The sequence below is a fragment of the Meleagris gallopavo genome, chromosome 1 (genome assembly GCF_905368555.1).
Source record: "Meleagris gallopavo chromosome 1, MGAL_WU_HG_1.1, whole genome shotgun sequence".
Lineage (NCBI taxonomy): Eukaryota > Metazoa > Chordata > Aves > Galliformes > Phasianidae > Meleagris > Meleagris gallopavo.
Genome location: NC_139404.1, coordinates 2,227,283 through 2,254,111, shown reverse-complemented (window position 1 = coordinate 2,254,111; position 26,829 = coordinate 2,227,283). Strand labels below are relative to the sequence as shown.

The window sequence follows — 26,829 nt, the reverse complement described above, 5'->3', positions numbered from 1 at the left end:
TGGAAACAGCATTTACCATCAGGCACCTTAACTAAGTCCTCTTGAAAGGGCAGGTGCATTAAGTTATTAAGAGACACTTAGGTTTGGTACAATCAAACATGTTTTAGAGAATGCTTAGGAAAACAATATTCAGAGACTGAATTTACAAAATTAAAAAAAAAAAAAAAAAGGAAAACCAGCAGATCTATTCATCTTTTTCATTCAGCTTTGCTAAGAACACGAAGATGGTCAGTGAGGGAGACATAAAGGCCTTTGTCACGCTGCTTCTTTTTCAACATAGCCCTATCAAAAACTTACAGAAACATGAGGGCATTAAGCTCCCATTAGATTCAGCTGAAGTAATGATACTATATTCAGAAGTTACCAGAAGACAACGGGCAGACATACGGCACTACCACACAGCCCTTCCCCATTGGAAAAGCACTAGGTGTTCCAGATCTGAGATGGGACTCGATGATCCCCAATATTCCGTGAAATAATGGCAAGAAAACCTGAAATGACTCAACACAGAGAAGACAGAAGGCCAGATACTAATGCAAAACAGGCAGTTCAAGGCTTCTATTCATTCTTCCATAACACACTGTTGAAAAGACTCACAGAAAAGTTGATTGGGCAGTACTTAAAAGACAGATTTTGTATTATTTGAAATGAACAATAGGCACCTTTTTCTTCAAATTGTTGAAGCCAAACTAAAATCAAGTAAAATCAAAAGGTGAGTAAAACACTGAAGAACACCAACAGACTATAAAATATATAAATTGGAGTCAGAGGATTTGGCTTCAATACAAGAATTTTTTTTTCCCCTACAAAAAAATAAGAACATTCCCCAGTCACTACAGAATTTCTTGTGTTCACCTCTGTAGCACCTGGTATTGACAACAGAGCATCAGGCCATTCAAACCATCTATCTGCTCCAACAAAGCATTTCTTATGTCCCCGCGTGCATTAAGGATGAGCATTAACCACCTCACTTGGGACAACACACTCTAAAGCTGGCTTCCACCCCATCATCTGTCTCAGGAGCTGGCAGGGCAACTACAGCTTCGTAGACATTAAAGTTAATGAAGATGTCACAAGGAAGATTCTTAACAGCACACCAACAGCCATAAATATTGAATCAGAAAGCACAGTGGCAACCTGATGGATTCATGACATCAAGCTATGGGCTTATAAATAAGTTATGAGTCTTCCGCAATTAAAACGTTTTCCCACCCATACTCCAATCAAATCTGTAACATGCAAAGATAATATGCATATACTCTCGAATTATTCTTTCCACTTAATAAGCACTCCAGTTTGGACCATATCTAAATTCCACACATCACACAAATAACCATCAGCTGTCTAAGTAGGACAGCAAAGACAAAATATTTGATCTGTGAATCCATTTCTAACCAGGAGAAATCGAAACAAGGAACACACACTTGAGCAGCGTACAATAACTTCCAGTAGACTAGACTGAAATAAGTGTTTATATTATTTCTTATTCATTTAATCAAAACACTGTAGCCTTTACTTTCATTCTCAAAGTTATCTCAAGTGACTGACTAACCATAGACATAGATCCATCCTATTCCCAAAATAGGTTATGTGAGATCCAGGTTAAAGAGCAATGGTGAATCAGTGCAAGGCAGCTTCATTCACACCTCCCCACACAACTGCGTGCACACAAAAGCTTCAGCTCAGAGCCATCAATCTCCTAGGGATGTAAAGCTCTCTTATAAAATTACATATTTTAGTTTGCTTTGCCTATCAGTAACACTGTCAAGGAAATCTTATCCCAGATTTCTACAAACAAAGTTCTGAAGGAAGTCATATACATATATACACACACACACACACACATATATACACACAGTGAATATATATATATACATATGTATATATATATTCACTGTACACTGAATAGAAAGATTTTTGGTTTTAAAACCAGTGTTTATGATTTCCATGACAATTAAGGCAGCAGAAAATATATATTTGTGTGCTAAACTTTGGTGGAATAACAACAACATTTAAAGGGAAATAAAAATAGTATTTTTGCCAGAAGCTGGGTTTGCTAGTAGCAGTATACATGAGGTAACAAGTAACTGTTGTGAACAGTGCACTGGTCCTTCCTACCATACAACATTTTTTTAAAGAATAATATACTGAAGCATAAACTCTGTTTTCAGACTCATACAAATTCAGCTACCAACACATACTGCAGCTCTTCCATTTCAATTCAGAATTACAGCCACTTCCAGCAATCAGGAATTCAGTACAAACACAGAGTGCGCCTCTAAGGACAGGATTTTGTACTAACTGTTAAATATTGGTAATGTGCAGCGATACCTAAGTAAGCTCACAGAATAATTAAATACAAAAAACAATGCAATTAAATGTGCATAATTTAAAATTATTTAATATTTTAGTTTCCAAAGGTGCTCTTGCATATATTACAGTATTTATTTTACAATGTAAATGTGGATCTCAATCCATTTACACTCATTTAAATTAGCAATAAGTTGGTAGATGATCTAGAAATAACGAAGTAAAGTTAGTTACACTGTATTTGGAACATCTTCTTTTCAGTATTCCATTATTGTAACTTCAGCAGTAAATCCCAATAGTGAATCAGCGCAGACTTAATAAGGGTGGTCTGGAAAAACAGGAGAGAGCTGAACTGCAAGGTTTTGCCTTATATTGCTTTCAATAGGGTTTCCATCTGTTTGTGCTTACCAGATCTATTTACAAGTAACTAATTCCTGAGATTCATTCCCATTGGCTGAGCTCTTCTACTACATGATTTTGCGTTGGTGCAATTCTTCAGTAAGACTTCATAATTATTAGGAAAAAAAACACATATATATGTGTGGATGTGTGCACCAAGAAAGAATGCAATGTAGAGAATGCTCAAAAAAATCTGTAAGGGGATGCTTCATGGAATCCTAGAATGGTTTGGGTTGGAAGGGACCTTTCAGATCATTTAGTTCCAACCCCTGTTGTAGGTAGGAACACCTCCCACCAGACCAGGTTGCTCAAAGCCCGTCCAGCCTGGCCTTGAATAATGCTTAGAATTTTCTTCAAACTTAAAATTACTTGCAGGGAAAAAAAATTGTCCTGACAAAAGATTTCCTGTCTTAGAGAACTTAAATTACATATAACAGGTGGACAGAGATAGGGAAATACTGCAAGAAAAGAAACATGAAATATGGAGTATCTATCTAGAAACACCCAAGAGCTAATATAGTAAATAATTTATCACCAGTAAGACTGAATTTAAAAAAAAGGCAGTTAAAAATTAGGTACAAGCATGTATTTTCTCTAAGAATTCATGCTTTGTCAGTTACAATAAATCTTCATGTAGTGATATAAATTCAAGTCATTATCTTTACGAAGTTGTGAATCTTTTCAACCAACTTTTCTTAACCCACACTTCCCATTTGCCTCTGCAACACACAAACACACACACACACACACACACACACACACACACACACACACAAATTGGTTTCGTCAGCTATTTAGCCATAAGGCAGTTTGTTGTCCTCTTCATTTAACATATTTGTGTATATAATAAATAAAGAAGAATCACATACCTTTATGAGACTATCACTAACAAGACATCCTTAGATTTCAAGCAACAGGTGAGAGACTTGCTATTTCAGCTGTCTGCACTAGTACTTCCTACTATACATCAGCTGCAAGTGTTTTGTTGCTGAATACAATGGATAAAAGCATCAGGTTCCCATAACTCACAATATAAAAAATAAACAAACACACTGTAGATGATAATGGGAAGAATTTTATCAGACTGCCTTCAGTTGGATTAAACATGTAGTGTTCTTTCAAGACAATTTAAGCTGTCTTGTTTCTGATCTTCGTGGCTCATAAGTTTACAGTGAAGTTATTTTATCTGACCATATGGGGAATTTACTTGTATTCCTTCTATTTTCTTGGAGGAAAAAATAAAAAAAAATAAAAAAAAAATAAAAAATCACATCTAACTCTGCGTACAAAGAACAGTGTGAAATCTGAAAAGATCTGCTTCATTTTTAATAAACTGCAGTGTTTTCTGAATACGTATGTCATAGAATGGTTTGGGTTGAAAGATGATCCTTCAGATCATCTAGTTCCAACCTCCGCTTTAGGCAGGGACACCTCCAGCAGACCAGGCTGCTCACAGCTCCATGCAACCTGGCCTTGAATGCTTCCAGGGAGGGAGCACCCATAACCTCGCTGGGCGACCTGTTCCAGTGTCTCACCACTCTCACAGCAAAGCATTTCTTCCTATATGTAGTCTAAATCTACCCTCTTCCAGTTTAATGCCGTATCCCCTCATCCTGTTGGTACCTGCCCTTATAAGAAGTCCTTCCCAGCTTTCCTACAGGTCCCCTTCAGGTACTGGAACACCACTAAATACCACTTTAATATCACTAAATTTGCAATGGGACCCACAATTTTTGTTAACACAAATAATGAACTTGAAGGTTATTGATTAAAGCTAGGTAATATCAAAGAAACTTCAATAAAAACAATCTTGTTTCACAAAAGTAATAAGATGGAATCAAGTGAACAATACAGAAGCTGTGACAGTCAGCCTTATCTGAATTCTTACTTGGCAGGTTGGGGAAAATAAATCACCTAAAATTATGTTACCTTATCACATGTATCTCAATCAACATCCTCTACCTCTACATGGGACAGAATGCTATCAGGTATAACTATGTGCAACAGTAAAAGGCACATAAACTAAAACATCTCTCCGATTTTACATTTAGAAGTTACCACTAACTACAAAGAATTATAACTACTATTGCCCAGGCCAGCATTCCAGAATAGGACTGTCTGTACTGTCAAGGCTACATAAATGGCACATTTTCATGTTCCATCTACTACCACTGTCTTTAAAGATTCTCCAGCTGTGATTGCACACTATCAGCAGCACTGAAAAGTCAATTTTAGCCAATTACAGCTCTGGATTGCAGTAGCTTTCAACAAGAATAAGGTTCACAAAGTTGTTCATCACTCAGACAAAAAGCCCTCTGTTGAGAATAATTTCACATACCTTTCCATTGGTGGGAACACCAGCTCACAGTACCTCTAGGCATTGGATTTTATTGTCAAATGTCTATGTGCCAACTGTCTGAGTGGCTGAGGAGCCCCTGCTTTTATACACATGTGGATCAAAGCATGGGAAACGGGTACTGCTGCCAAACAATGTAAGTAAAGACTTAATGAGTGACTAAATGGGATGAGCATGAGTATGTAGTGGGATAAAGACAGACTAATGCTGTTTTCTATTGTTGTGTATCTCATACACAGCATAAGTGACTATACATATGTATAAGGAACTGTTTTTTTCCTCTTCGAATAAGTGTCTTGAAACATATAAATCTATGTTCATTTAACTTTCCAACCTAAACTGATTTTTCTGTTTTCCATTCACACTCATGTATTGATAACTTCAAATGATCTTAGCATGCTCTGTAATAGAGTCAGTCCTTCTCTAACAGCCACAAAGAGATTCAAAACGAAACCAAACTGAACAATCAATCAGGAATCAGGGCAAACAAACACAATGAAAGATAACCACAGGTTGGTGTTTGATGGTGGATACAGCATCCACCAGTGATGATGACGGTGCTTCAGCTTTCTGACATTCAATCCTTCCACGATTTCCAAAGCTTGCTGCTTATTCACAGCTCCCAGTGCCAAAGGAAATTTTCCCTGCTCTGCAAAATTAACCAGCATTATTTTCCTTTGCACTAAATCAATGATAAGCTGGCTTCTTGTGGATTTAGGCCTTATTTCTCTCATGAACACAGTAACGTTGCTTTCTTTCAGGGCACTGTGCTATTTAAACCAGGAAAGTGAATTCTATAACTGGCCCAAAGCTTTACACACAGCATCTCTGTATCAACTCATCAGCTGCAAAATACATTACAGAAGCATTCTGCCTACCTGTCCTGTAGTAGGGCACAAATCACAGGTCTCTCAGTCTCCTGAGGGGGTCACATAGTAAGTAATACAATAAAACTGGTTCCAAAGGACTATCCCATACCAACACCATCACTCATTGATACCTGTGCCCATTACTAACTTGTAACTACTCTGTTACCTAAAGCCAACATCAGACAAAGAAAATTTAAGAAATCCTCTTTTTATTTTATCAGGAGCAGAGCAACTGCTTATTTGTCCCATCCCTCAGCTGTTTTTGAAGAACGGCATCTTTCTGCACCTACCTCCTTCCAGATACCAGATTTCAGATGTGTGCAACAGCCAGGCATCAGGAAGCACTCAAAGAGCAGTATGAGATCCCAAAACCTCATGTGACAGATTCACTACCCTAAAGAATCTCCCCCTTCTATTTACCCAAGCTCTCCCAGATCCCCCAGCTCACTGATGCATGGGCTTTTCTGCAGCCTTCCAACACTCCAGGACTTCCCCAGCTCTGCCATTCGATAAGCAACAGGAAGCCTCCATGCCTCATAGTGCTCCAAGTTTTTCCAGACAGGGATAGACATCAGAGAACTCTGCAGTTACCCTATCAACCAAGGAGACTGGCCCTTTTCAAGGAAAGGACTAGAGAAGAAGTCCAGCTAGGCAAAAGATAAAAGATGGCAATGGGAAAAAGCAATTTTAAAGCACTGATAAGGTGAAAGGGAAGAGGTACAGAATTCAGGGAGGGCAAACTACAATTAAACCAGCAAAAACGATAATGATGAGAAAAGACTATTTGTGAGGTATGAGTGTTTGTGGTGAGAAGCATTCGTTCTAAATACTGCATTGCATATCAGCCTCACTCAGCAAGAAGCTTTGCTCAAACTTATCATTTTGAGGAAATTCCTAGGAGCACAAGAAAAGCCTTAACGGTCAAAATACGGTAAGGCAGAACATGCTGTCTGTAGAAAACAGCAGTGATTATTTTCATTTAGTAAAGCTGTTCAACAGTATGAAGGCAGTCTATAATACTGATCAATAATCTTATCTGGAAACATCGCAGTTGTACCAATTGTCACCAAATGACTTCTAAAGAATGAGGAATTCATTTACAAGCTTTCTGAGAATTTAGAAAATCCCTCTGAGAAGTTTGGATAGAACTGGTTACCAGCTTTGAAAATTATTGTGGGAAAGAGAAGAGATAAAAACCAAGTTATCTGAAAGGCTTTAAGGCAATCACAGTACGGGAGGAAGGGGGGAACACGCAGAGAAAGTAGGTTGTTACCTATAAAGGTTAATGAAAAGATAAAGAGGAAAAAAGAAAGTGTTTTACCCAAAGATAACACTCATCAATATACCTGCTGATCCTGTTAATGTGATTTCTCAGTGGTTGGAGTTGTGTACAAATATAAAGCAAGATGCCAAACTGCTTTCTTGTACGTTAAAGCAATTTAACAAGTTATCCTAAGTTTTAAAGAGTATAAAATAAAAATCCAGTCAAAGCCAATATTCAGAAAAAAATTTAACCACATCAAATCATAATTTTAACCAATGAGATGGGCACTGAATCTGTGTACAAAATCTAAAAGCAATCACTTCACTCAAAATTAGATACAAAGGGAAGCCTGCAGTGATAAATAAGTGGATCTTTAACAGCTGTTGTGGTGCTCTCACACCTAATCTCCAATTGATTCATTCAAGTTACAATAACAGACTGATAACATTGATGTTTTGTCTCAGTGCAGAGAAAACAGCAATTCCAGAGTTTGTTTATTCAGCTCAGATGAAAACTACAGAGCATGCAGTCTCATCACCAGGATGGTCAGACTAAAATCAGATGACAACCAGAATATACAAAGAAACTAAATCCATACCTAAAGTATAAGAACACTTAAATCAGCATTTGTTAGCAGGTCTTGTCAATCAGAATCAATGACTTACAGAGGGAAGAACATCAAAGCACTCTGGCTATGGAGGGTGTTAAGGTTGTACACAGGAGCAAGAATTCATCTCTGTTGAGGAAAATGGAAGAGAACTACAAAACACTGTGATGTGTCTTACAAAGCCAGTTTCGCTGAAGCCAGTATATTTATCATCGAGTGCTACAAAATTGTTAATCTTGAAGTGTGAGAGCTGAAATAGTCTCAAACCAGCACTTAGCCCCATATTGCTGCTTGTAATAATAAATGAAAACTACATACAAAACTGTGACACTTGCAATCATTTCTGAACACTGAAAATAGTCACAACTGAAAAAATTTTGGGTTGGAAGAGTCCTTTCAGATCATCTAGTTCCAACTTCTGCTATAGGCAGGGATGCCTCCCACCAGACCAGGCTGCTCACAGCGCCATCCAGCCCAGCTTTGAATGCTTCCAGGGAGGGAGCATCCACAACCTTGCTGGGCAACCTGTTCCAGCATCTCACTACTCTCACAGTAAAGTATTACTTCCTATATCTAGCCTAAGTCTACCCTCTTCCACTTAAAGCCATTTCTCCTCGTCCTGTCGTTACATGCCCTTATTAAAAATCCCTCCCCAGCTTTTCTGTAGGCCTCCTTCAGATACTGGAAGGCCACGCTGAAATGTTTTAAGTCCTTGCAACTATAATCTACTAGTTATTAAAAATGTATGTGTTAATGAGACACATTAACAAAAACAACTTCTCAAAATGACTGATCTTTAAATTGATGTACCACCCCTCCCCACTGACAGCTTTTTAATGGTGCTGTTTGTCCTAAGAAAAAAATAATAGTTTGATTGTCAGCAAAGATGCTTCCCATTAATTTAGGAATTCATGAGGTTCATTACTTCCTTCCATTAAAACATTCTGCCCCCTCTTCTGCAAATGACAGTACAGATTAAAAGTAAACTGGGTGTAGCCATAATAGTCAATTGGTCAAAACTTAGTTGACAGAGACATGAGGCATCATCCAATGCTCCTTCTCCAAAAATCAGATTCCTTAGGTGTCTGATTGAAATCACCCTTAAATAATAATCACCTTTCTAATTCTCTCAGCCAATTTCTGCACATATTGCTTTTCCTACTTAGATTGCAGAACACTCAGTGCCATCTCTGCCTGTTGAGAAGTGTCACTCAGTATCATCAAGGATAATTGAGTTCTTTCCCTTAAATAAAGCTATCCTTTCTCACACATGCAAAAGAAAAAAATAATTAAAAAATCATCACAGATGAACAATTCATGAACGTTCTTTCTGTATAGAGCTCTTGACAGCAAGGATAAATAGAAGACTTTCACAGAATGGGATGAACCCCAGTGCTTCACCCGTACTAACTGGCTAGCTCAGACCTGATGCTTACTTTACAGGTGACATCAAACACTTATAAAGCTAAAAATGAGAATCCAATTAATTGGCTTTATGAAACACTGCTGGATAATAGAACAAACACACAGATGTTAAAACAGATACACAACAAACCTTGAGGGGCAAAGGGAAGAAAGAAAAGAAGGCTGCAGGGTGACCTCATTGCAGCCTTCCAGGACCTAAAGGGAGCCTATAAACAGGAGGGGAGTCAACTCTTGGAAAGGGTAGATAACAGCAGGACAGGGGGATATGGTTTGAAGTTGAAGGAGGGAAGATTTAGGCTGGATATCAGGGGGAAGTTCTTTATTCTGAGAGTGGTGAGGTACTGGAACAGGCTGCCCAGAGAGGTTGTGGATGCCCTGTCCATCCCTGGGGGTTTTCCAAGCCAGGTTGGATGGGGCCCTGGGCAGCCTGGTCTGGTATTAAGTGGGGAGGTTTGTGGCCCTGCATGAGGCAGGAGGTTGGAGCTTTGTGATGCTTGACGTCTCTTCCAACCTTGGCCATTCTATGATTGTACCAAGAAAGAATTTCCTTCATCTGTTTTCTAGTTTTAAAACAACAGGTAGCAATACCTGAAGACTGAAATTTCCAGTCTGGTGTTCCTCAGAACTTCAGGAATATATCTGAACATGAGCTCAAGGAATTCAGTAGATATGCAAACATGCAGAAGTCTCAGGAAAGAATGAAACTGTAGCAGTAAATGAAACTGCCGACAGCTCCCCTGAGGTAGGAGAAATGTCTTTAAGTGGTTACCTCCTGTTTAACTAAAAAAACAAGTAGTAGAAAGCTTTCAAGGAAAAAAAAAAAAAAAAAAGCACTATACAATATACTTAACTTGTCTGATCTGACAAGTGATGAAGAGGTTTAGTAACACTTGGTTGCAGCTGGAAGATGAAAGAATAAAACAAAGCTTCTCCTTTCATCTTAATGTGATAAACCATACCTCTAAAGTATTCTTTAATATCACGCCGAAGATTGCCTGTATATAAAGCATGATAGAAAGAAAAGTAGCATAATCTATTAAAACCACCAAGTCTTATTATTTACACAGGATAAGGAGACCTCTGAGTAACATAACACCTAACAAGTGGCATTTTTAAATAAGGAAAGAGAAAAAATGCACTCAGAACCCACTCCCAATTCATGTGATTTAAAATGATTTCTTACCAGTTCAAAGACTTGGCTCAGAAATATTCTGAAGCATTCTTCCCCATTACAGTTCCCCACTTATTTTCATTTTATTGACAGTTGTAGTCAGTGGAGAGTTGGGCAAGAATATATTTTACTAAAAAACTGGAGAGGATGCTACATAGCAGAATGACAATTCCTTGGCATAGAGCTATCAGGACAAATACTGGTAAAAGCAAAGTATTCTAATTTCCTTCTCAGCTTTACACCATTAAGACTATCAATATTTTTTATTTTATTCTTTAAGATAGCAAAACTATTCAAGCTGCTCCAAATGACTTTTACTCTAACGATCCTTTCAATTACATACCCTTTTATCTCAGCCAGTTATCTGGTCTTTTTGACCCTTTCCAACCTCTAATCCCACGAAAGGTCTCTGAAGGACAAAGGAGAAATAGCTGGGTTTTGTTCTGGTGCCTCGACACAGCATGGACTGAAGAAGTCAAAGGCAGAAATTTCACAGGAAATATTAAATTGTTCAGAGCTCTTCTTCTCTGGGTAATCTCCAGCACATTCAACTCTCAGTACGAACCGAGAATTTCAGCACGTGTGTGTGAACTGTGATTTCTGTCTCTTCCCCAAGACTGCCTTATAAACATACGATGGATTCTGGCAGCATTTTCCCCAAGTTCAGCCTAAAACTCTGTTCAAAGGTCTAAATCTTTGTCAGGAGTTTACTCCCAAACAATTCAGTGCTCAGCACGAGTAAAAGCACCAATTCCATGCATAAATGCATAACCATTTAGACCCTAAAACTCATTACTACATGCCATTTTGTACACATTTCACGAAGCCCTTTGCAATCTCTTTTTTCCAGGTTGGGTCTTTTCCTACATTTTTTGAGATAGCTTCACTGGTTTTCTTAATCCAGCTTGTTGTAGCGCTAGAAATTGATATGAGACTCACATGCCGCAACAAGGAGTTGCTTTTTATAGAATCACAGAATGGCCTGGGTTGAAAATGATCATCTGGTTTCAACCCTCTGCTATGCGCAGGGCTGCCAAACACCAGACCAGGCTGCCCAGAGCCACATCCAGCCTGGCTCTGAATGCCTACAGGAATTTCCCCTAATACTAGAAAACTGTTGTAGCACACACAGATCTTGTGCTTTTATCATTAAAAAGCAGACAGCTCCAACCTAGAAGCCATTTCTAAGCAAATTCTTTGGCTATGCTCTTTACACTACCTATGACGAAATTGCTTTATGCAGGCACTGCACACCTCCTCAGAAAGATTTTTTGGAGCAAATGCCTGCACTCAGTAAACCCTAATAGAGCACACGAAGCCTTAAGCAGAATAGCATGAAATTTAATTTTGACAAATCCACTTGAGACCAAAAAAGCACACAGTGTGCAGTACACAAGAATTACCTGTTTCAAAGAATATATGGAAACAAAAAAACGACACTTCTAAATGAGTGCCAGTTGAAAGCTAAATTCTCTCTATCCACTAAAAGCCACAAACACAGAAAACCATATGTAACAGAAAAAACTATAAAAGAAGCTGGCTTCTTTTATATGAATCTATCTTGATCTAAGACCTACGTATTTATGCATACAGATAGGACAGGACCTCACACAGACTATTCTCTCTTTAAATTTCATTTGGAATATCAGAAGTTCTTTATCGATTGTAAAACAAGATCCTCTAATTACATCAGATGCCCACATAATACACGGCAATATCCATGTGGTAGATCTACATGCAGGTCAGAGTGAGAATGCAAAAGAGAAAAAAAGAACTCAATGCCATAAGCTCTCAAAAATTCAATTCCTATACTTGCTTCAGAATCAGCTTTTTTAGCTCCTTTTACAACACTAAACAACAACAAGTAAAGCAAAAGCAGATGGAGAAAAGTAGGGGGAGTGATTATTTCAATTCCAGCCTTAAATGCCTCCCACAAATGGACCACTTTTTCATACAGAGTTCAACACGATCATTACATTACAATGAAACAAAGAAAAAGAGAGAGAGAAAGACATCTTCTGCATGCGGCCCTTCCAATTGCAAAATCGTACAAGTCAAATTAGCGCCATGCCAAACTCTGGGATAACAATAATGCAGATGCCATTCCTGGGCCATATTTAAGTGTATGTATATCACACAGTCCACTTTGGAGGTGAATAAGGTTTTTCAGGGGCTAAGTAGGTTTTCTGGGCTTTGTTATTAATAATTTAACTGTAAGTGGTGTATTTTGGCTAAACAAAAAACAGCGACTCCTTCCTTGAACAGCATATTACTTCTTTATTAGGGATAAAAATCTAGTCTATGACTATGAAAACTTGAGGATTATTTCAAGATCATTATTATAAGCAGCAACACAAACTACCTTACAGAAAACAATCCAAACCATTTTCTGGACTATTACACAGTGGACTAAGTGTATTTCTGAGAAAACACTGTCAAAATTAATACCTGGAAAGGTAAGGACTGTTGTATTGAATGTAGCAATTATAACATTTCTGGCACTCAATGATATCATTCCAAGAATTTCCACATAATACTTTTAAATACAAACCTGTGCTACAAATCATCCCAATTCAGCTTTTCCATTAACTGATGGTGTAATCCCCAGAGTCGAAATGCACAAGACTTGGTGCCCTTCCCACATCCCAGGCTGCTCAAGCCATCTCCACACTCTCCAGTTCCAGCAACAGCATCTTTGTGCTCATTCCTTCCCACTGTCGTTTGCACTTAAAACACCAGTAGTGAAGTTGCTAAAGAAGCTGCTGCAGAGGAAAAAAAAACCCTTAAGTTTGACACGATTTGCAAAACTTCTTCAAAAGCTGGACCGTAGCCTTAAGATGTATGATATTTGCTTGAGAAGTTTCAACAGCTCCTGCTTCTGGTCACTTAAGACAACTGCTGCAGTCCAGAATGTATGAGTACTCAAAACTCAATTAAAGTAGGCAGCCCAAAGGCACAGTTGTGATGATATCTCAAAGACAGTATTTCAGTGAAGAATCAAAACTCGTTTGAATTTGACAACCATTGGGCACACAGGGCAACAGAGTACTCCCAGTACCACAGAATAATAGAATCATTATGGTTGGGAAAGAATTCTAAGATCATCTGGTCCAACCATCCACCTACCACCAATACTGCCCACTAAACCATATATATCTTCAGTGCCACACTGACCCTCTTTTTGAACACCTCCAGGGATGGTGACTCAGCACTTCCCTGGGCAACTGTTTTAATGCCTGTTTCAATGCCTAATCACTATTTCTGAGAAGAAATTTTGCTTAATAACCCTGTGGATCCCTGGATCCTCATTATGACCCTTTTCATAGATGAGCATCACATTAACATGTCTGTACATACAGACTCTTGCATTCTCACTATAAGAAACCAGCAAGGTTCTAGGCACTGCTCCCATACATCTAAGTAACTTCTTCACATTCAACAAGCCCAGTCTTTTAAACAATTAAATGTGGACTTTTCCCTGCTCTCTAACATTCTCATTACATCTACCCAACTCTTCACACCATTTCTGATGCAGCTAATACTGTACTTTCAGGACTCAGAGTGAACTAAGCCCTCCCACAGCTTTCATCTTCCAATTACTATAGGTGAAAACAAACGGTATAGTGAAAAGTACAGGTTGCATTAGTTAGTTGTTTATCCTTCTAATTTAAGAACTATTTTACAAGGACATACCCAGCCATCTGAAAGCATTCACAGAACACCTTGTATGTCACAAAGACAGTGAGAACTTAAATTTATGCAATACTTACTTCATCTCCCATGCATAATTCTACATTCCCTATACTCCTGCAATCCAGTGACAAGAATGTCAGGCTCAGCTAAAGATTTGCTGTTAGAGTGACAGTACTAAAAGTTAGGCATCTTTAGCAGTCGAGTGAGTTACAAGACGTTTCACCTTTTGATAATAAAATACTTCCATCAATAGTGAACCTTTAACCCAAAGAATATCAATATACATCACTGAAAATAATGTTATCTCCAAGAAACTCAGTGACAACTAAGTGGCAATATAACAAGCCATGTGAGAGCATGAGTGAACACTACAGCATCACGTCCAAGAACACCCAAGACAGTTTGCTCAGCTTTAAATCAAGCACCAAAAAAAAAAATAATAAAAAAATAATAAAAAAATACCCTGTGCAGACAATAGCCTGGGAGTGAGAAGCAATGATGATCAGATGAAGCTGTGTTTTATACCACTTCCCTCATAAGGAGCAGCAGGATGTGCCTTAATGGCTACAGAATGTTTTCTGAAATATCACAGAATTGTATATTTTCATCATATACTTTTGTCATGATAGCATGATGACAGGCTTCTAGGATTTTGGGGCTTCAGAAGTTTTCACAAACCTCTCTAAACTTGGTGAAAAAAAGAAAAGTCAGAGAGAAATCAGTGCAAAACCACAAACGTGGTTATTTGTATAAGATCCAAATCTAGGCCATCCAGGCTACTCGTGGTGGCCCATAGGTTAGCTCAGTTTGTTGCCTGGGGATTCCTACCCAATTGATTTTACATCTAAAAACTACTAAAGAATACCCAGTGCTGCAGATAGAGCAGGACAGAGTAAGTATTAGCAAATGGAGAGACCAGGCTTTCTTGGTTACTGCTAAATGAAGAAATAATGCCAGTGGTTGAAAGAAACAGTCAGAGATGTACAAGTATCTCATAGCAAGACAAACAACAAGGCATCAAAAATATCTTGCTTTTTTTCCCCCGAAGTTCTTTTTTTTCTTTCCTAGAAATAAGAGTCAATGTTACACAATAACATCACAGAAATGTCAATTTACTTAATCTTCCATTTACGTGGAAAAAAAGTGTTACTGCAACAAAAAAATAGATGAAAATAGCAAATACATTAAAGGGCACAGAACTAAGGATTTATTTGCAGAAGATTCTTGCTTAACTAGCATAAATTTAGCAAAATTTTGTAAACCTCCAGATATACACAAAACATGTAAATACAACACAACTCAAAGTCACGAGCAACACAGCACAGCCTCCTAAAATATTTGTCATCAGAAAACAGCTTTATTTTCTTCATCCAGCATCTGACTCTCCAGAAACACCATTAGCAGGAGTAATGAGAATATATATGCTCTGTCACTCTTTAGTGTTGAAATAAGATTTTCCTCTTCCAGTGCTTGACCAACCCCATCATGACATAGTTTTTCCTTATTTCCAGTCTGAATCTCTCCTGCTTTCCCATCCACTATCTTTTATTCTCATACAATGCATCACCATAAAATACCTGTTGCCACCATTTCAATAAGCTATAGGAAGGATGCTATTATGTCTCCAAAATCTTTCTTTTCTGCAAGCTGAAGAAGCCAAGCTTCCTCTCCTCATAGGAAAGACACTTCAGCAGCTGACCATTGCTGACCTCAAGCTAGCTGACCAATGCCTTGTATGGATGGGTCTAAAACTGGATGCAGTAATCTAGAGGTGATCAGAAAACTGCTGAACAGAAGAGGAAAACCCCTTCCCTTGCTGTGCTAATTTGCTCCCATTTGTACAGCCCAGGATGCTGTTAGCTAACTCTGTCTCCTGCACTGCCTTCCAGCATCCAGTTCCTTTTCAGCACAGCTGTTCCCCAGAGGGCATCCCCAGCCTGCACTGTAGCAATTGATTGCTTCTTACCTGGTGCAGGACTTTGCATTTACCCTTGTTACATTTCATGAGGCTCCTGCTGGCTCACTCCTCCAGCCTGCCTAGGTTCCTCTGGATGGCAGCCCTGCCCTTGAGCATATTGACAGTGTCGATCTAACTGGAGTCACCTGCATTAAGGAATATGCACTGCACCTTTACACATGTTCTGAAAGATTAGATCTGTTATACGAGACAAACTCCAGCAGTAGACCATTTGTTACCAGCCTCCAGAAAAAGGAAACCCATTAACCACAACCTGCTGACCCCGGCCAATGTTTTTTAATCCAGCTTGTCTTCTGGCCATCCATCTTCTAACATCCTAATATGGATGCAGTAATATAGTAAGAGCATTGAAAGTCTTGTCAAGGTTGAAGTAAGTGACACCTACTGTCCTTACCTCATAGAAAGATCCCATCTTTTTGTAGTCAATCGCTGCTTCTATCTCCTGCCAAAGCTCCTCCTGAGCCCTGTCATGAGTTCCCCATTTAATGAGACCACTCTCAGGATAGATCTGTTCATTCCCTTGAGTACAAGGATGGACTGCTCTTGCACTAGGAAGAGGTTGCCCTTAAAGATTTGACAGCTTTCCTGAGCTCGTTTCTCAGAGCTGCCTCCCATGGGATCCTACTAACAAGCTTGAGGAAGCTTAAGTTTGCTCTACTAAAGTTTAGCTCAATTTCAGTTGCATCTTCAACTAGAACCTAATTCTTCAAACGCACATTCCTGCCCATCTCAGCAATACTTTGGTGTGTTTCTGACTGAACTGAGATACCGTGGGCTCCAGAAACTTCACCAAAATATATGGACACCATCACAACAGAGCACACAATGAAAAGATGTCATTCCACACAAACGAACAAGGTTGTGGAGAAAAATGCATTTCACAGGAACCATTCCAAATCTAATCCAACTTCTGAAGAGGCATCAGCAGTACCAGCCTTATTTCACACCTTCACAACACACAGCACTGTGACATGGGTCCTTTACTGTCTTTTCATAAGGACAGGATGGTAACAACAGCAAACATACAGTTAAAAATAAATAAAACAATCCTCTGCATCCACAGTGTAGTTTGCTTCTGTAATAACAACCAAGAAAAAGCTGAGATGCAGAAACTTGATAATTTAATCACTTTTTTTTTTAAAAAAAAAAACTCACTCATAATAGATTACTAGCTTTCCAGATATTCACTATATTAAAATGAATTAAACCATTCCCTTTGTGTGTTCCAACTTTAGGTATAATGAATCCTCAAAAAAAAAAAAAAAAAGAAAAAGAAAAAGCTCTCTCATCTGACCAAATTACTTTTCATCAATATTGCTTTAGGAATTACAGACATACTTTAAAGATTTTACTCTTGTTAAATATTTTAGTGCATTCGATATTACTCAACAGTCATAAAATGATCCAAGCAAGCAAGGATGTTTTAAGACGCAGTATTTAGATGTCAAGTTTCATTGTTAAATGTATGCAATTTCATTTTCCAACCCGAAACTGAAGTCAATAAATACATCATATACCAGCAAGCAGCAAGATACACACTTTTACACATAATCCAATCAATTATTTCTCAACCAAAAGCTATTGAAGACTTGAGTTAAGGATTGTTTCTATTGTCTACATAAATTAGAAAACTCTAGAGGGAGAAACAAGCATCGTTTATCTAGAATACACCATGATATAAACGTAGGCTAAGAATCTGCCAAGTTCTGAAATTGGCCAGCTGGGAATCCAGCAGCCAGAACCAGCCTTCAAACAACACCACTCTTTAAAAACTCTCTTCAGAAGCTGTGAGTGATCCACCCAGATGGAAAAACAAGTCACTCTACCCGGATTCATACACAGGAGGAGCCGTGGGAGACACGTCTCATCAGCAGCACAGGAGGGCTTAATGAAGAAACCAACACCAAGCAGAGCTGCATCACAGCAGAAAGATCTCCAGATTTGGGATCCAGCCCCCAAAGCCAGAGTAGTTCAATAGTAAGTCATCAGAGCACTGGCTTTGATAGGAGTGTCCTTCTTTAATGACACCTCATCAAACAAGTGCAGCCCCTGACAAGTTAAGACGTAGTTCCAAAATAAATAGCTTGATTGTTGTTACAGCATCAAAGAAACTCAATCATTTGTAATTCTTCATCAAAAATCATTCAGTGGCTGAGGAATAGATGGTATGGCAATGTGTACTTAAGTATAATTTCATCTTCTTAAATACAAATCATTTGAGCAACAGAGGTATAACCTTGATTATTCCTGTGTAAATACAAGCACTTCACCTCAATTACTGGCTCTTAAAGCAAAAATACAAGTAACATCTCCCAAGCTTGCAGAAGATCGAGAGATTCATTAAGCCTTTCAGTGAAGAAAGGAAAAAAAAAAATAATAATAATAAATGATTTCCAACACACAAAGAGAAGCAGAAGACCAAGCTATGTGCAAACTGTGAATTAGTAAACAATTTCTTAGGCATTCCAGCCTTCATCTCTGCAGTCACATCCCAAAAACCCCACTTTCTTGTTCTCAAGGTTACTTCCATAACTCATTTAAGGATGAAAAGCAACAGGTATCACAATGTAAGCAGTTAGGATGCACAAATATTATTTCACATAAATCATTTTCTTAATATAAATTCTCCACCACATTAAAACACATTAACATCATCATATGGATGCTATTCAAACAAGAGAAGATGGACAACCCAGCAGTTCAGACACAAAATCACAGCCCTATTCCATCCAAACCTTACTCACAAAAGCTCCAAATTCTAAGTAATTTTATTGAGCAATCTACATTTCAGCAGCCAGGTGACAACTTGAGGCTTTTTCAGCACTGATATTTTATCATTCTTCAATATGTCACACTTCCACCACTTATAAAGCTGAAAAATAACCTCTAAAGCAGCAACATTTGGGAGCATCATTATAAATAAAACATTCTGGGGTAGGCTCACCTGAAGCACATAGACTCTGACACCTGACCTCTTCACTCTGGTATTCCTAGAGGGCAGTCTGTCTCATTCTGAAGTAGACTTTTCAAATAAAATATATCAGTTGTCTCCCAAAAATACATTTTTCTGTCTGTTGACTATAGAAGGAACCCAGCTACGATAAAGCCACCTCTACTCCATAGACATCTTCAGTTAAGCAAAAGGAAACCAACTTTCTATGCTTAAGCTGAATGAAAGATGACACTCATTCAAGTCTTACTGCAAGATCCGCCTCTGACACTCTTCTTATCAGGAGGTGAGATTTGGGGGTCTTGCTTTGTAAGTAACAAGGCAGTAGGCCCCTTAGGAATACTGGTATCATCAATATTTCTGGAGAACTGATAAGAAGCCTTCCTTGAACCTTAAAGGTTCCACATAGTCAACAAACATAAATCACAAGGCACCACCACCATAAGTCTAATTCTCTGCCACTCATTTTCATGTCCACAGTGATGAACTATTTTAAATTAGACTACATGCAACTGAACAGACCTCAGTAATGAAATAAAAATGACAGGAAAGCCATCATTTTCGGACAGTAATCTGTACAAACTGTACACGACTCATTTTCGCTCTTCCACAACAGGGGAATAACATATCATTCCTTTTATCATTTGCTTAAGTGTATTTCAACTGCAAATCGCTATAAGGAAAACTCAATGTTGATTAAATGCACAAGAATTTTCACTTCAGAACTCAGCGTATAATTCAGTATATGGTTTTTTATAAGTAAAAATAAAGAAGAGCCTTTAACAACAGATAATAACTTGGTAAACCAAGTCTATAGAACAGCTGCGTTTTAAATTTTATTGTTAGAAGAAACCAAAGAGTAATCTAACTCATCTAAAAGCCCATCAATTGCTTCTTTCTTCGAAAGGAAAAATGTTAGATGTCGGATAAAAATCAGATCAACGAAATGGCAGTGAGTTCATTACAATAATCTGAATGACACATTCCATTTTTTTTTCTCCTCCACTAAAACACAGAAAATAAATGCATACCTGCACCAGGTGATCGGCGCTGAGACTGCGGTCTTCCAGTGGGCGAAGAAGGTTCCTTCATCCGATCAATGACGCTATCAGATAGCTGGAAAACAAAACCCCGAGCCCCATCAATCAGCCTGCATCTCCTCCTTCACCTCCATTACCCCTTGCCCTCACAAAACTGAAGTAAAACTTATTTAGTATAATAGGACAGAGCTTTGAAATAAGACACAAGGACAGCTGAAATGTTATCAACATAATCAAACATATCAGCATAAATTATTTCAACCATCCTTCCCCTCCTTGGTGGGGTGAGCCCTTCTCTGTGAGTACAAAGAATCAGAACATTTTGCTTCTCACGGAACACAAGAAAGCAGTACAATCAAACACAGGATACACCGCCATCCCCCAGCACATTGTTGCTTCTATTAAATCAGCCTTTTTTGCCTTTCTCTGCTATTGGATGGTGGTCAAACACCACGCTGTGCAGTCGCAGAGCACCTGGCCCAGCAGGAACTTCATTCTAATAGGGCTCCCAAAGCACTGGAGCAACAGCAGTCATAGCAAGGATTGTCACCTACAGAGTTCAGCCTATGTGCATACCCAAAAACACTGTCACAAATTACATGGAATCAAACTGAGAGTAAGAAGAGTGCCCAATATCAGATCTACTGTACCTCAAGGAAAAACAAAGGGTTGCCCTGAAAATAATGCCCATTGGTCCACAATGTCAGAGGTGGATGTTGGTGGTATGGCAGTAGATGTTGAACCCTCTCAGCAATATCCCAACAGAGGCAGAAGAGGGACTTACAAAGTGGTATCTGACACAAGAGTGCGTATGAAGCAAAGAGGTGGAATTGAACTCCTCCAAGTGGCAAAAATGGCACCCACTGACATCCGTGAACACTTGCTGAATGTTTATGGAGACCAAAGAGTGGATGTGAGCACAGTGAGGTGGTGGTGCCTGTCAGCAGTGGCAACAGCAGGTTACTTCCACTGGCGCAGATTTTTTAGCGCACAGCACGCAGGCTCTTGTTCATCACTGGCAAAAATGCAGAGCTAATAGTGATGATCACACTAAAAAACAAAGTTTCGCAGCTGAGAAACTACTCTATTAAACAGTGTTATTATGCTCTTTGTAAGTGTTGTATTCTCTATAGAAATAAAAAGAAGGCATTACTTTTGGAGTAACCTACATCTAACAGAAAAAAAATCATATAAGTTCTTATTTTTCAACTTAGAACTTTCCTTGAACACCACGAACACAGCTTTGACTACCCTTAAAAACTATTTTTCATTAGAGAGTTCTTTACAGCACTATGTTTCTCACTGGCAGAAATCTGCGTTAGAGAAGTTCTGCTACAATTTGAACTCTAACATGCAATTGAAGAGGTAAAATTCCTCCATCATAAGACTTCTTGCCTTAATATCAAATCTCTCAACCAAACTTGACACAATTAGTCTTAGGTATATAAAGAGACCCACTTACAGATACCCCACTGATTAATGAATCTGTATTTCCCTATCACCTGTGATATCATGCAGTTTTCGTAGTCAATATTTCAAGATACAGGATACTTTACAGAAGTTTCAATAGGATACTACACAGAAAATTCAACAGCACTTCCTAGTATTGAAGCAGCTGGAGCCAACAATAAAGCAATGAATGCTCACCAAGCACAGGAATCAAATTAAAAGGAATTACAAAGATGATAAACTCTGTTGTAACTTAACAGTGCCAGTAATTAAACAGTAACTTAAGATACAGTCACCTATTTGACCAAGACCATTACACGTCCAGAACAGGGAAATATTAGTGTGACAAAACAAATGTTACCACCATCCTTTGCTGTGCAACACTCCTCCCTATCAGCAGGGATAAAAGACACGTTATCACTCCTGCTATGAAATGCAGTGTCTTCTGTTGACAAATCACTATGCTGCAAGATTTTGCAGTGTCTTATGCCACAAGCTATCTGTCCTTCGCTATGTTACAGGCAACAGTGTGCCACAAAATGGGAAAGAACATGAATGCTTCTGTAGACTGAACTGAAAACTGGATATATGGAATCCCAAAATTGATTGGGTTCAAAGAGATTTCAAGGTTCATCGAGGTCCAAGCCCCCCCACCACAGGCAGAGTTGCCACCTGCCAGATCAGACTGCCCAGTGCCCCATCCAGCCTAACATTAAACATCTCCAGAGATGGGGCATCCACAACTTCCCTAGGGAGCCCATGCCAGCACCTCACCATCCTCTCAGTGAGAAATTCCCCCAACGCCTACTCTGAATCTCCCCTCTTTTAGTTTAAAACCATTCCCCTTTGTCCTATCACTATCTATCTGCATAAAAAGTTGATTTTCCTCCTGTTCATAAACTCCTTTTAAATACTGGAATATTGCAATGAGGTGTCCCTGGAGCCTTTTCCAGGCTGAACAAGCCCAGTTCCTTCAGCCTGTCTTCACAGGAAAGGTGCTCCAACCCTCTGATCATCTTCATGCCCTCTTCTGCACCCACTCCAACAGTTCCACACCCTTCCTGTACTGGGGGCCCCAGACCCCGACACAGCTCTCCGGATGAGGCCTCACATGTGCAGAGCAGAGAGTGACAGTCACCTCCCTCCCTGCTGCCACCTCTCTGTTCACACAGCTCAGGATATCGTTGGCCTTCTGGGCTACGAGAGCATGCTGCTGGCTCACACAGCTTGTAAGAGAACGTGGGAACACGAGCAACTCTTGAGACGTGGAGATCAGAAAAGGCACAAAACAAATTCTTCCAGTCACACATCTCTCCCAGCACCGTGCTGTCCTTGGAGACCAGACCGAGGGACCAGCACAGTCACAGCAAGCTTCTCACCAAAAGAGAAAGCGAGAGCAAGACCTGAGGATAATAAGGAGTAAGGGGAGGGAACGGGCAAAACTCAAGGAGAGAAGGGAACGGGAGGCAGACGCCGGCAGCACAGCGGCACAAAACGGGGAGAAAGACGAGACAGGCACAGGGGCAGAGCCGGGCAGGCCAGGCCCCACGTGCCCCTCAGAGAACGGAGAAGAATCTGTCCTAGAGAAGACGCCCAGGCCCGGGGGAGCCCCGCTCTCACCCGCACGCCCTTCACCACTGTGATGTTCTCATTCTCGTCCGCCTCGAAGGTGACACGCCGAGTGCTGCCGCTGGCGCCCATCTTCGCCCGGCGCTACCAGGCCGCGGCCAGGGACAGCCCCAAGGAGACTCTCTGTACCCGCTGCCAGTGCGCCTCTCAACAACACCGCCTCTCACTGGGCCGTCGCTCGCTTCACCCCGCCCTCCGCGCCTAGAAACCTTCTTCCTATTGGCTGCGGGGCCGTAGCCATGGAAACCGCGCACACCCGCCGAAGAGCGGCGAGGCACCCGGAAAGGGTGCGGAAACTTTTTCAGTTAAACTTCCCGAGGTAGGTGGACAGACTACTGCTCCCAGGATCCTTAGCGCTAACAGGCGGGGGCGGAGTGCGGGGCTCCCGCGCATGGCTCGCTGGGTAGTGTAGTTCTCTGCGGCCCCAGGCTGAAGGAACTGCGTACGCGGGGAAATGCCGTTCGTCGTGGCCCAATGCGGCTATCCCTCTGTGAGGGTATGTTCTGGATTTGGGGTGTGGTTGTGCATCTGTCATCCCAAAGATGTTACCATGCCTCAGGACAGGCCCTTGTGGGAAGTGTTCCTCAAGGCTGTGCTGGAGCCCTAAGCTTGTAGGATGTTTGAGTTGGAAGGGACCTTTGAAGGTCATCTAGTCCAAATTGGCACCTCAATCCATTTTTATAATGTTATAAAATTACCATTAACCCTCTTGGACCATTAACTCCTTTCAGTAATTACCATTACCCCTTTGGACATGTAATCTTCGTTCCAAGAGCTGAATAATGTTAGTAACATGTAATGTATTTTCTCTTCAGCCTAAAATAAAAGGTTCACTAGGATCTGGCTGCTCTGCAGATAACATCTGTTCTGTAGGTTGGATGGGGCTGGTGGCCTGCCAAGATTGCCAGAACTGCAGAGATTTGTGCTGGGGAGAGGCCTAAGAGGAGAAGAAGGTGTTCTCTGGTGTATAACCTCAGAAAACATACTGTAACTCAGATGCCAGTAACATCAGAAACATCTCTGAATTTCTCTGTCCTAAATGTGAGGCAAGAAATACAATTACATAGCAGGTATATCTCACAGAATTATAGAATCATTTTGGTTGGAAGGAAAATTTAAAGGTCATCTGGTCCAACTCCCTGCAATGAACGACACCTACAGCTCAGGTTGCTCAGAGTCCCATCCAGCCTGACCTTCAGTGTTTCCAAGGGTGAGACATCCACCACCTCTCCAGGCATCCTTTTTTAGTGCTCACCACTATTACTGTAAAATCTCTTCTCTTTTAGATTGAAACCTTTCCCCCTTATCCTATCACAACATATCCTGCTGAAGAGTCTGTCCTGTTCTTTTTCATACCCCTTCTTTAGATCCTGAAATGTTGCTCTCAAGTCTCCCAGGAGCCTTCTCTTCTCCAGGCTGAACAGCAGCAGCTCTCTCAGCCTGTCCCCGTAAGGAAAATGTTCCATCCTTTGGATCTTTTCTGTGGCCCTCCTCTGGATGCACTCTGACAGGTCCACATTTCTGCTGTACTGAGGACTCCACATCTGGACTCCAGTGCTCCAGGTAAGTTCTCACCAGCACAGAGCAGAGGAGGGGGAGCAGCTCCCTCGACCTGCTGACCACGCTGCTTTTTATGCAGCCCAGGATCTGGATGTTGCTTCTTCATATCCAGCGTACCATACACCAGTACCCCCAAGTCTTTTCCAGCATATATGAATATATGTGATTTTTCCTCTTCTACCATCTGTCCTCTTCACTTATTTTACCCATTCACTGCATTTTGTTATTAGCCAAGATATAATGCACGGTGAAGCCTCTCTCATCTTCTGGGACTTGTTGCACTGGTGAAGAATAATAATAACCATAATAATTTGCAAAATCTTTTTTTCATGGAATCACAGATTTGTAGAGGTTGGAAAGGACCAGTGAGGATCATCAAGTCCAAGTCCCCGCTAAAGCAGGTTTACTATAGTGGGATGCATTTGGTACAGCAGATCTTTTTGCCTGCCTTCCAAGTCTTCTTCCTGGCTTGAGGAAGGCAGTCCTATTTGTACTGAATGACACTGATCCCTTCCACTCCTCTGCAAGACATCTGTCCCAATGTGTTTACTGCTGATCACAATAGATTACTGCAGCCTGTGTCAACTGACTCATTTAATTTCTCTGAGTAGATATAAACATCATGTTGGTTGTATCAACAGCACTGCTCACATGTTCTCAGTATATTTTCAAGCAATTTTTATTTGGATTTAAAGTGTTTGTCAGCTGGCATTTCAGCAGTATCTGCCTTCCTTGGGGCTTAAGATATTGCTGAAGCATTGGCTGATTGCCACTTTACTACCAAATAAAAATTGCTTGAAACTATATCAAGGACAGATGAGCTGTTCTCTCGATGTATATGACGTAATGTTGATGCCTGTTTTTATAAATGTTGAAGTAGTTTTTATGAAGGGTCAGTATTAGAAATTCAACACCCATGTAGCTGTAAACTTCTAAGGGAATAAATGGACTGTGTTTCTGTTTGGCACTACACTTTGTTGGCACCAGCAAGCTGAGGGTATTGTATTTTTTTTTCTGCACCAGGTCAAATTGTATTTATTCAGTTAGCCATGGAACTGTTGTGGGAATGCCTTCTTCAACCCTGAATATATGTCTTCTAATATATTTGTTCTCTCCTCTGCTGGGAGAGTTCTGAGAAAATACTCATGACTCACTGAGCAGAAAGATTTATATTTATGAATTAAGGTTTTAACAGCACCTATTTCCTACTGTGGGTTTTTATGTTTGCTTTGAATGACTTGGAATTACAGAACTCTGTAATATATGCATAGATCGTGGACAAGGGGAGAGATCATTCTTAAAGAACAAATGGTCAGAAATTACAACCCCAAATTGCTTTGGGTCATTTTAATGTGTCCATAAGGTTCAGTCACTGTAGAAAAAGCAGGGCTGAGGTACCCCAGAATTTATGGTTCCCCTATAATAGGTGGAAATGAAAGACTATTTGCTGCAGGCCAGAGCAATCTATATGTCAGAAGCTTTTCTGGTGGACAGTCAAACATATTTGAGAGCTCCTTCAAGGACACTGCTAAATGAAAACTATTGCAGATCAATGGTAGATAAAGCTACCTACATTTGCAGATGAAAAAAACATTCATTAACAATTGGCAAATGCTCATGTTTATTTTGCAACTCTCACAAGTGATTTGCAAATAGAAAAAGAAGTCATTCTGTGTATAACTTCAAACGATTTACATGTTCTCATGAGTAACATGCATATTTTAAGACTAGTGTGTATCAATGTGGTATATAGATTTGGCTGCACTGTGGCATAGAAAAAACAACAACCTAGTTTAGACTAACTAGTGCAAGCAGCAGACGTAAGTAAAGCATCAAAAAAGAGCTCAGCACAGAATAATTTCCGTTACTACTCAGCAGTGTTAATCCATCTACAGGAGTTCTGTGCAGCTAAGTCAGGCTTATTTTGATGTGTGTTACCTCAAATGACTGCATTCTAATCTTCAGTCATAGCAAAACTTTTCTGAGATATATATGATAAAGTGACATGATCAAGGACATCCAGTAAGTCAGTGCCAAAATAGAATGTTAGTCTTCTCTTTAGTGCTTCCTAGAGAGTATTTTTCTACTAAGAAGAAAAGATAATGCAAGAGCAAAGTGACACATAAAAA

General features: G+C 39.8%; 1 protein-coding gene across 2 annotated transcripts in view; it reads right to left on the bottom strand.

Moving 5' to 3' along the window:
- Window positions 1-23,316, bottom strand: part of CHCHD3 (coiled-coil-helix-coiled-coil-helix domain containing 3) — a 195,032-nt gene extending 171,716 nt beyond the window's left edge. The window contains exons 1-2 of one of the 2 annotated variants that reach the window (XM_085212975.1): window positions 23,132-23,316; window positions 20,054-20,138 (exon numbers count right to left, since the gene is read on the bottom strand). In XM_085212975.1, the coding sequence (XP_085069101.1) occupies window positions 20,054-20,138; window positions 23,132-23,212 (166 nt within the window). In that variant the 5' untranslated portion in view covers window positions 23,213-23,316. The remainder of the gene's footprint in view (window positions 1-20,053; window positions 20,139-23,131) is intronic. The other variant, XM_085213047.1, reaches the window with a different exon arrangement.
- Between the last annotated feature and the right edge of the window lie 3,513 nt (window positions 23,317-26,829).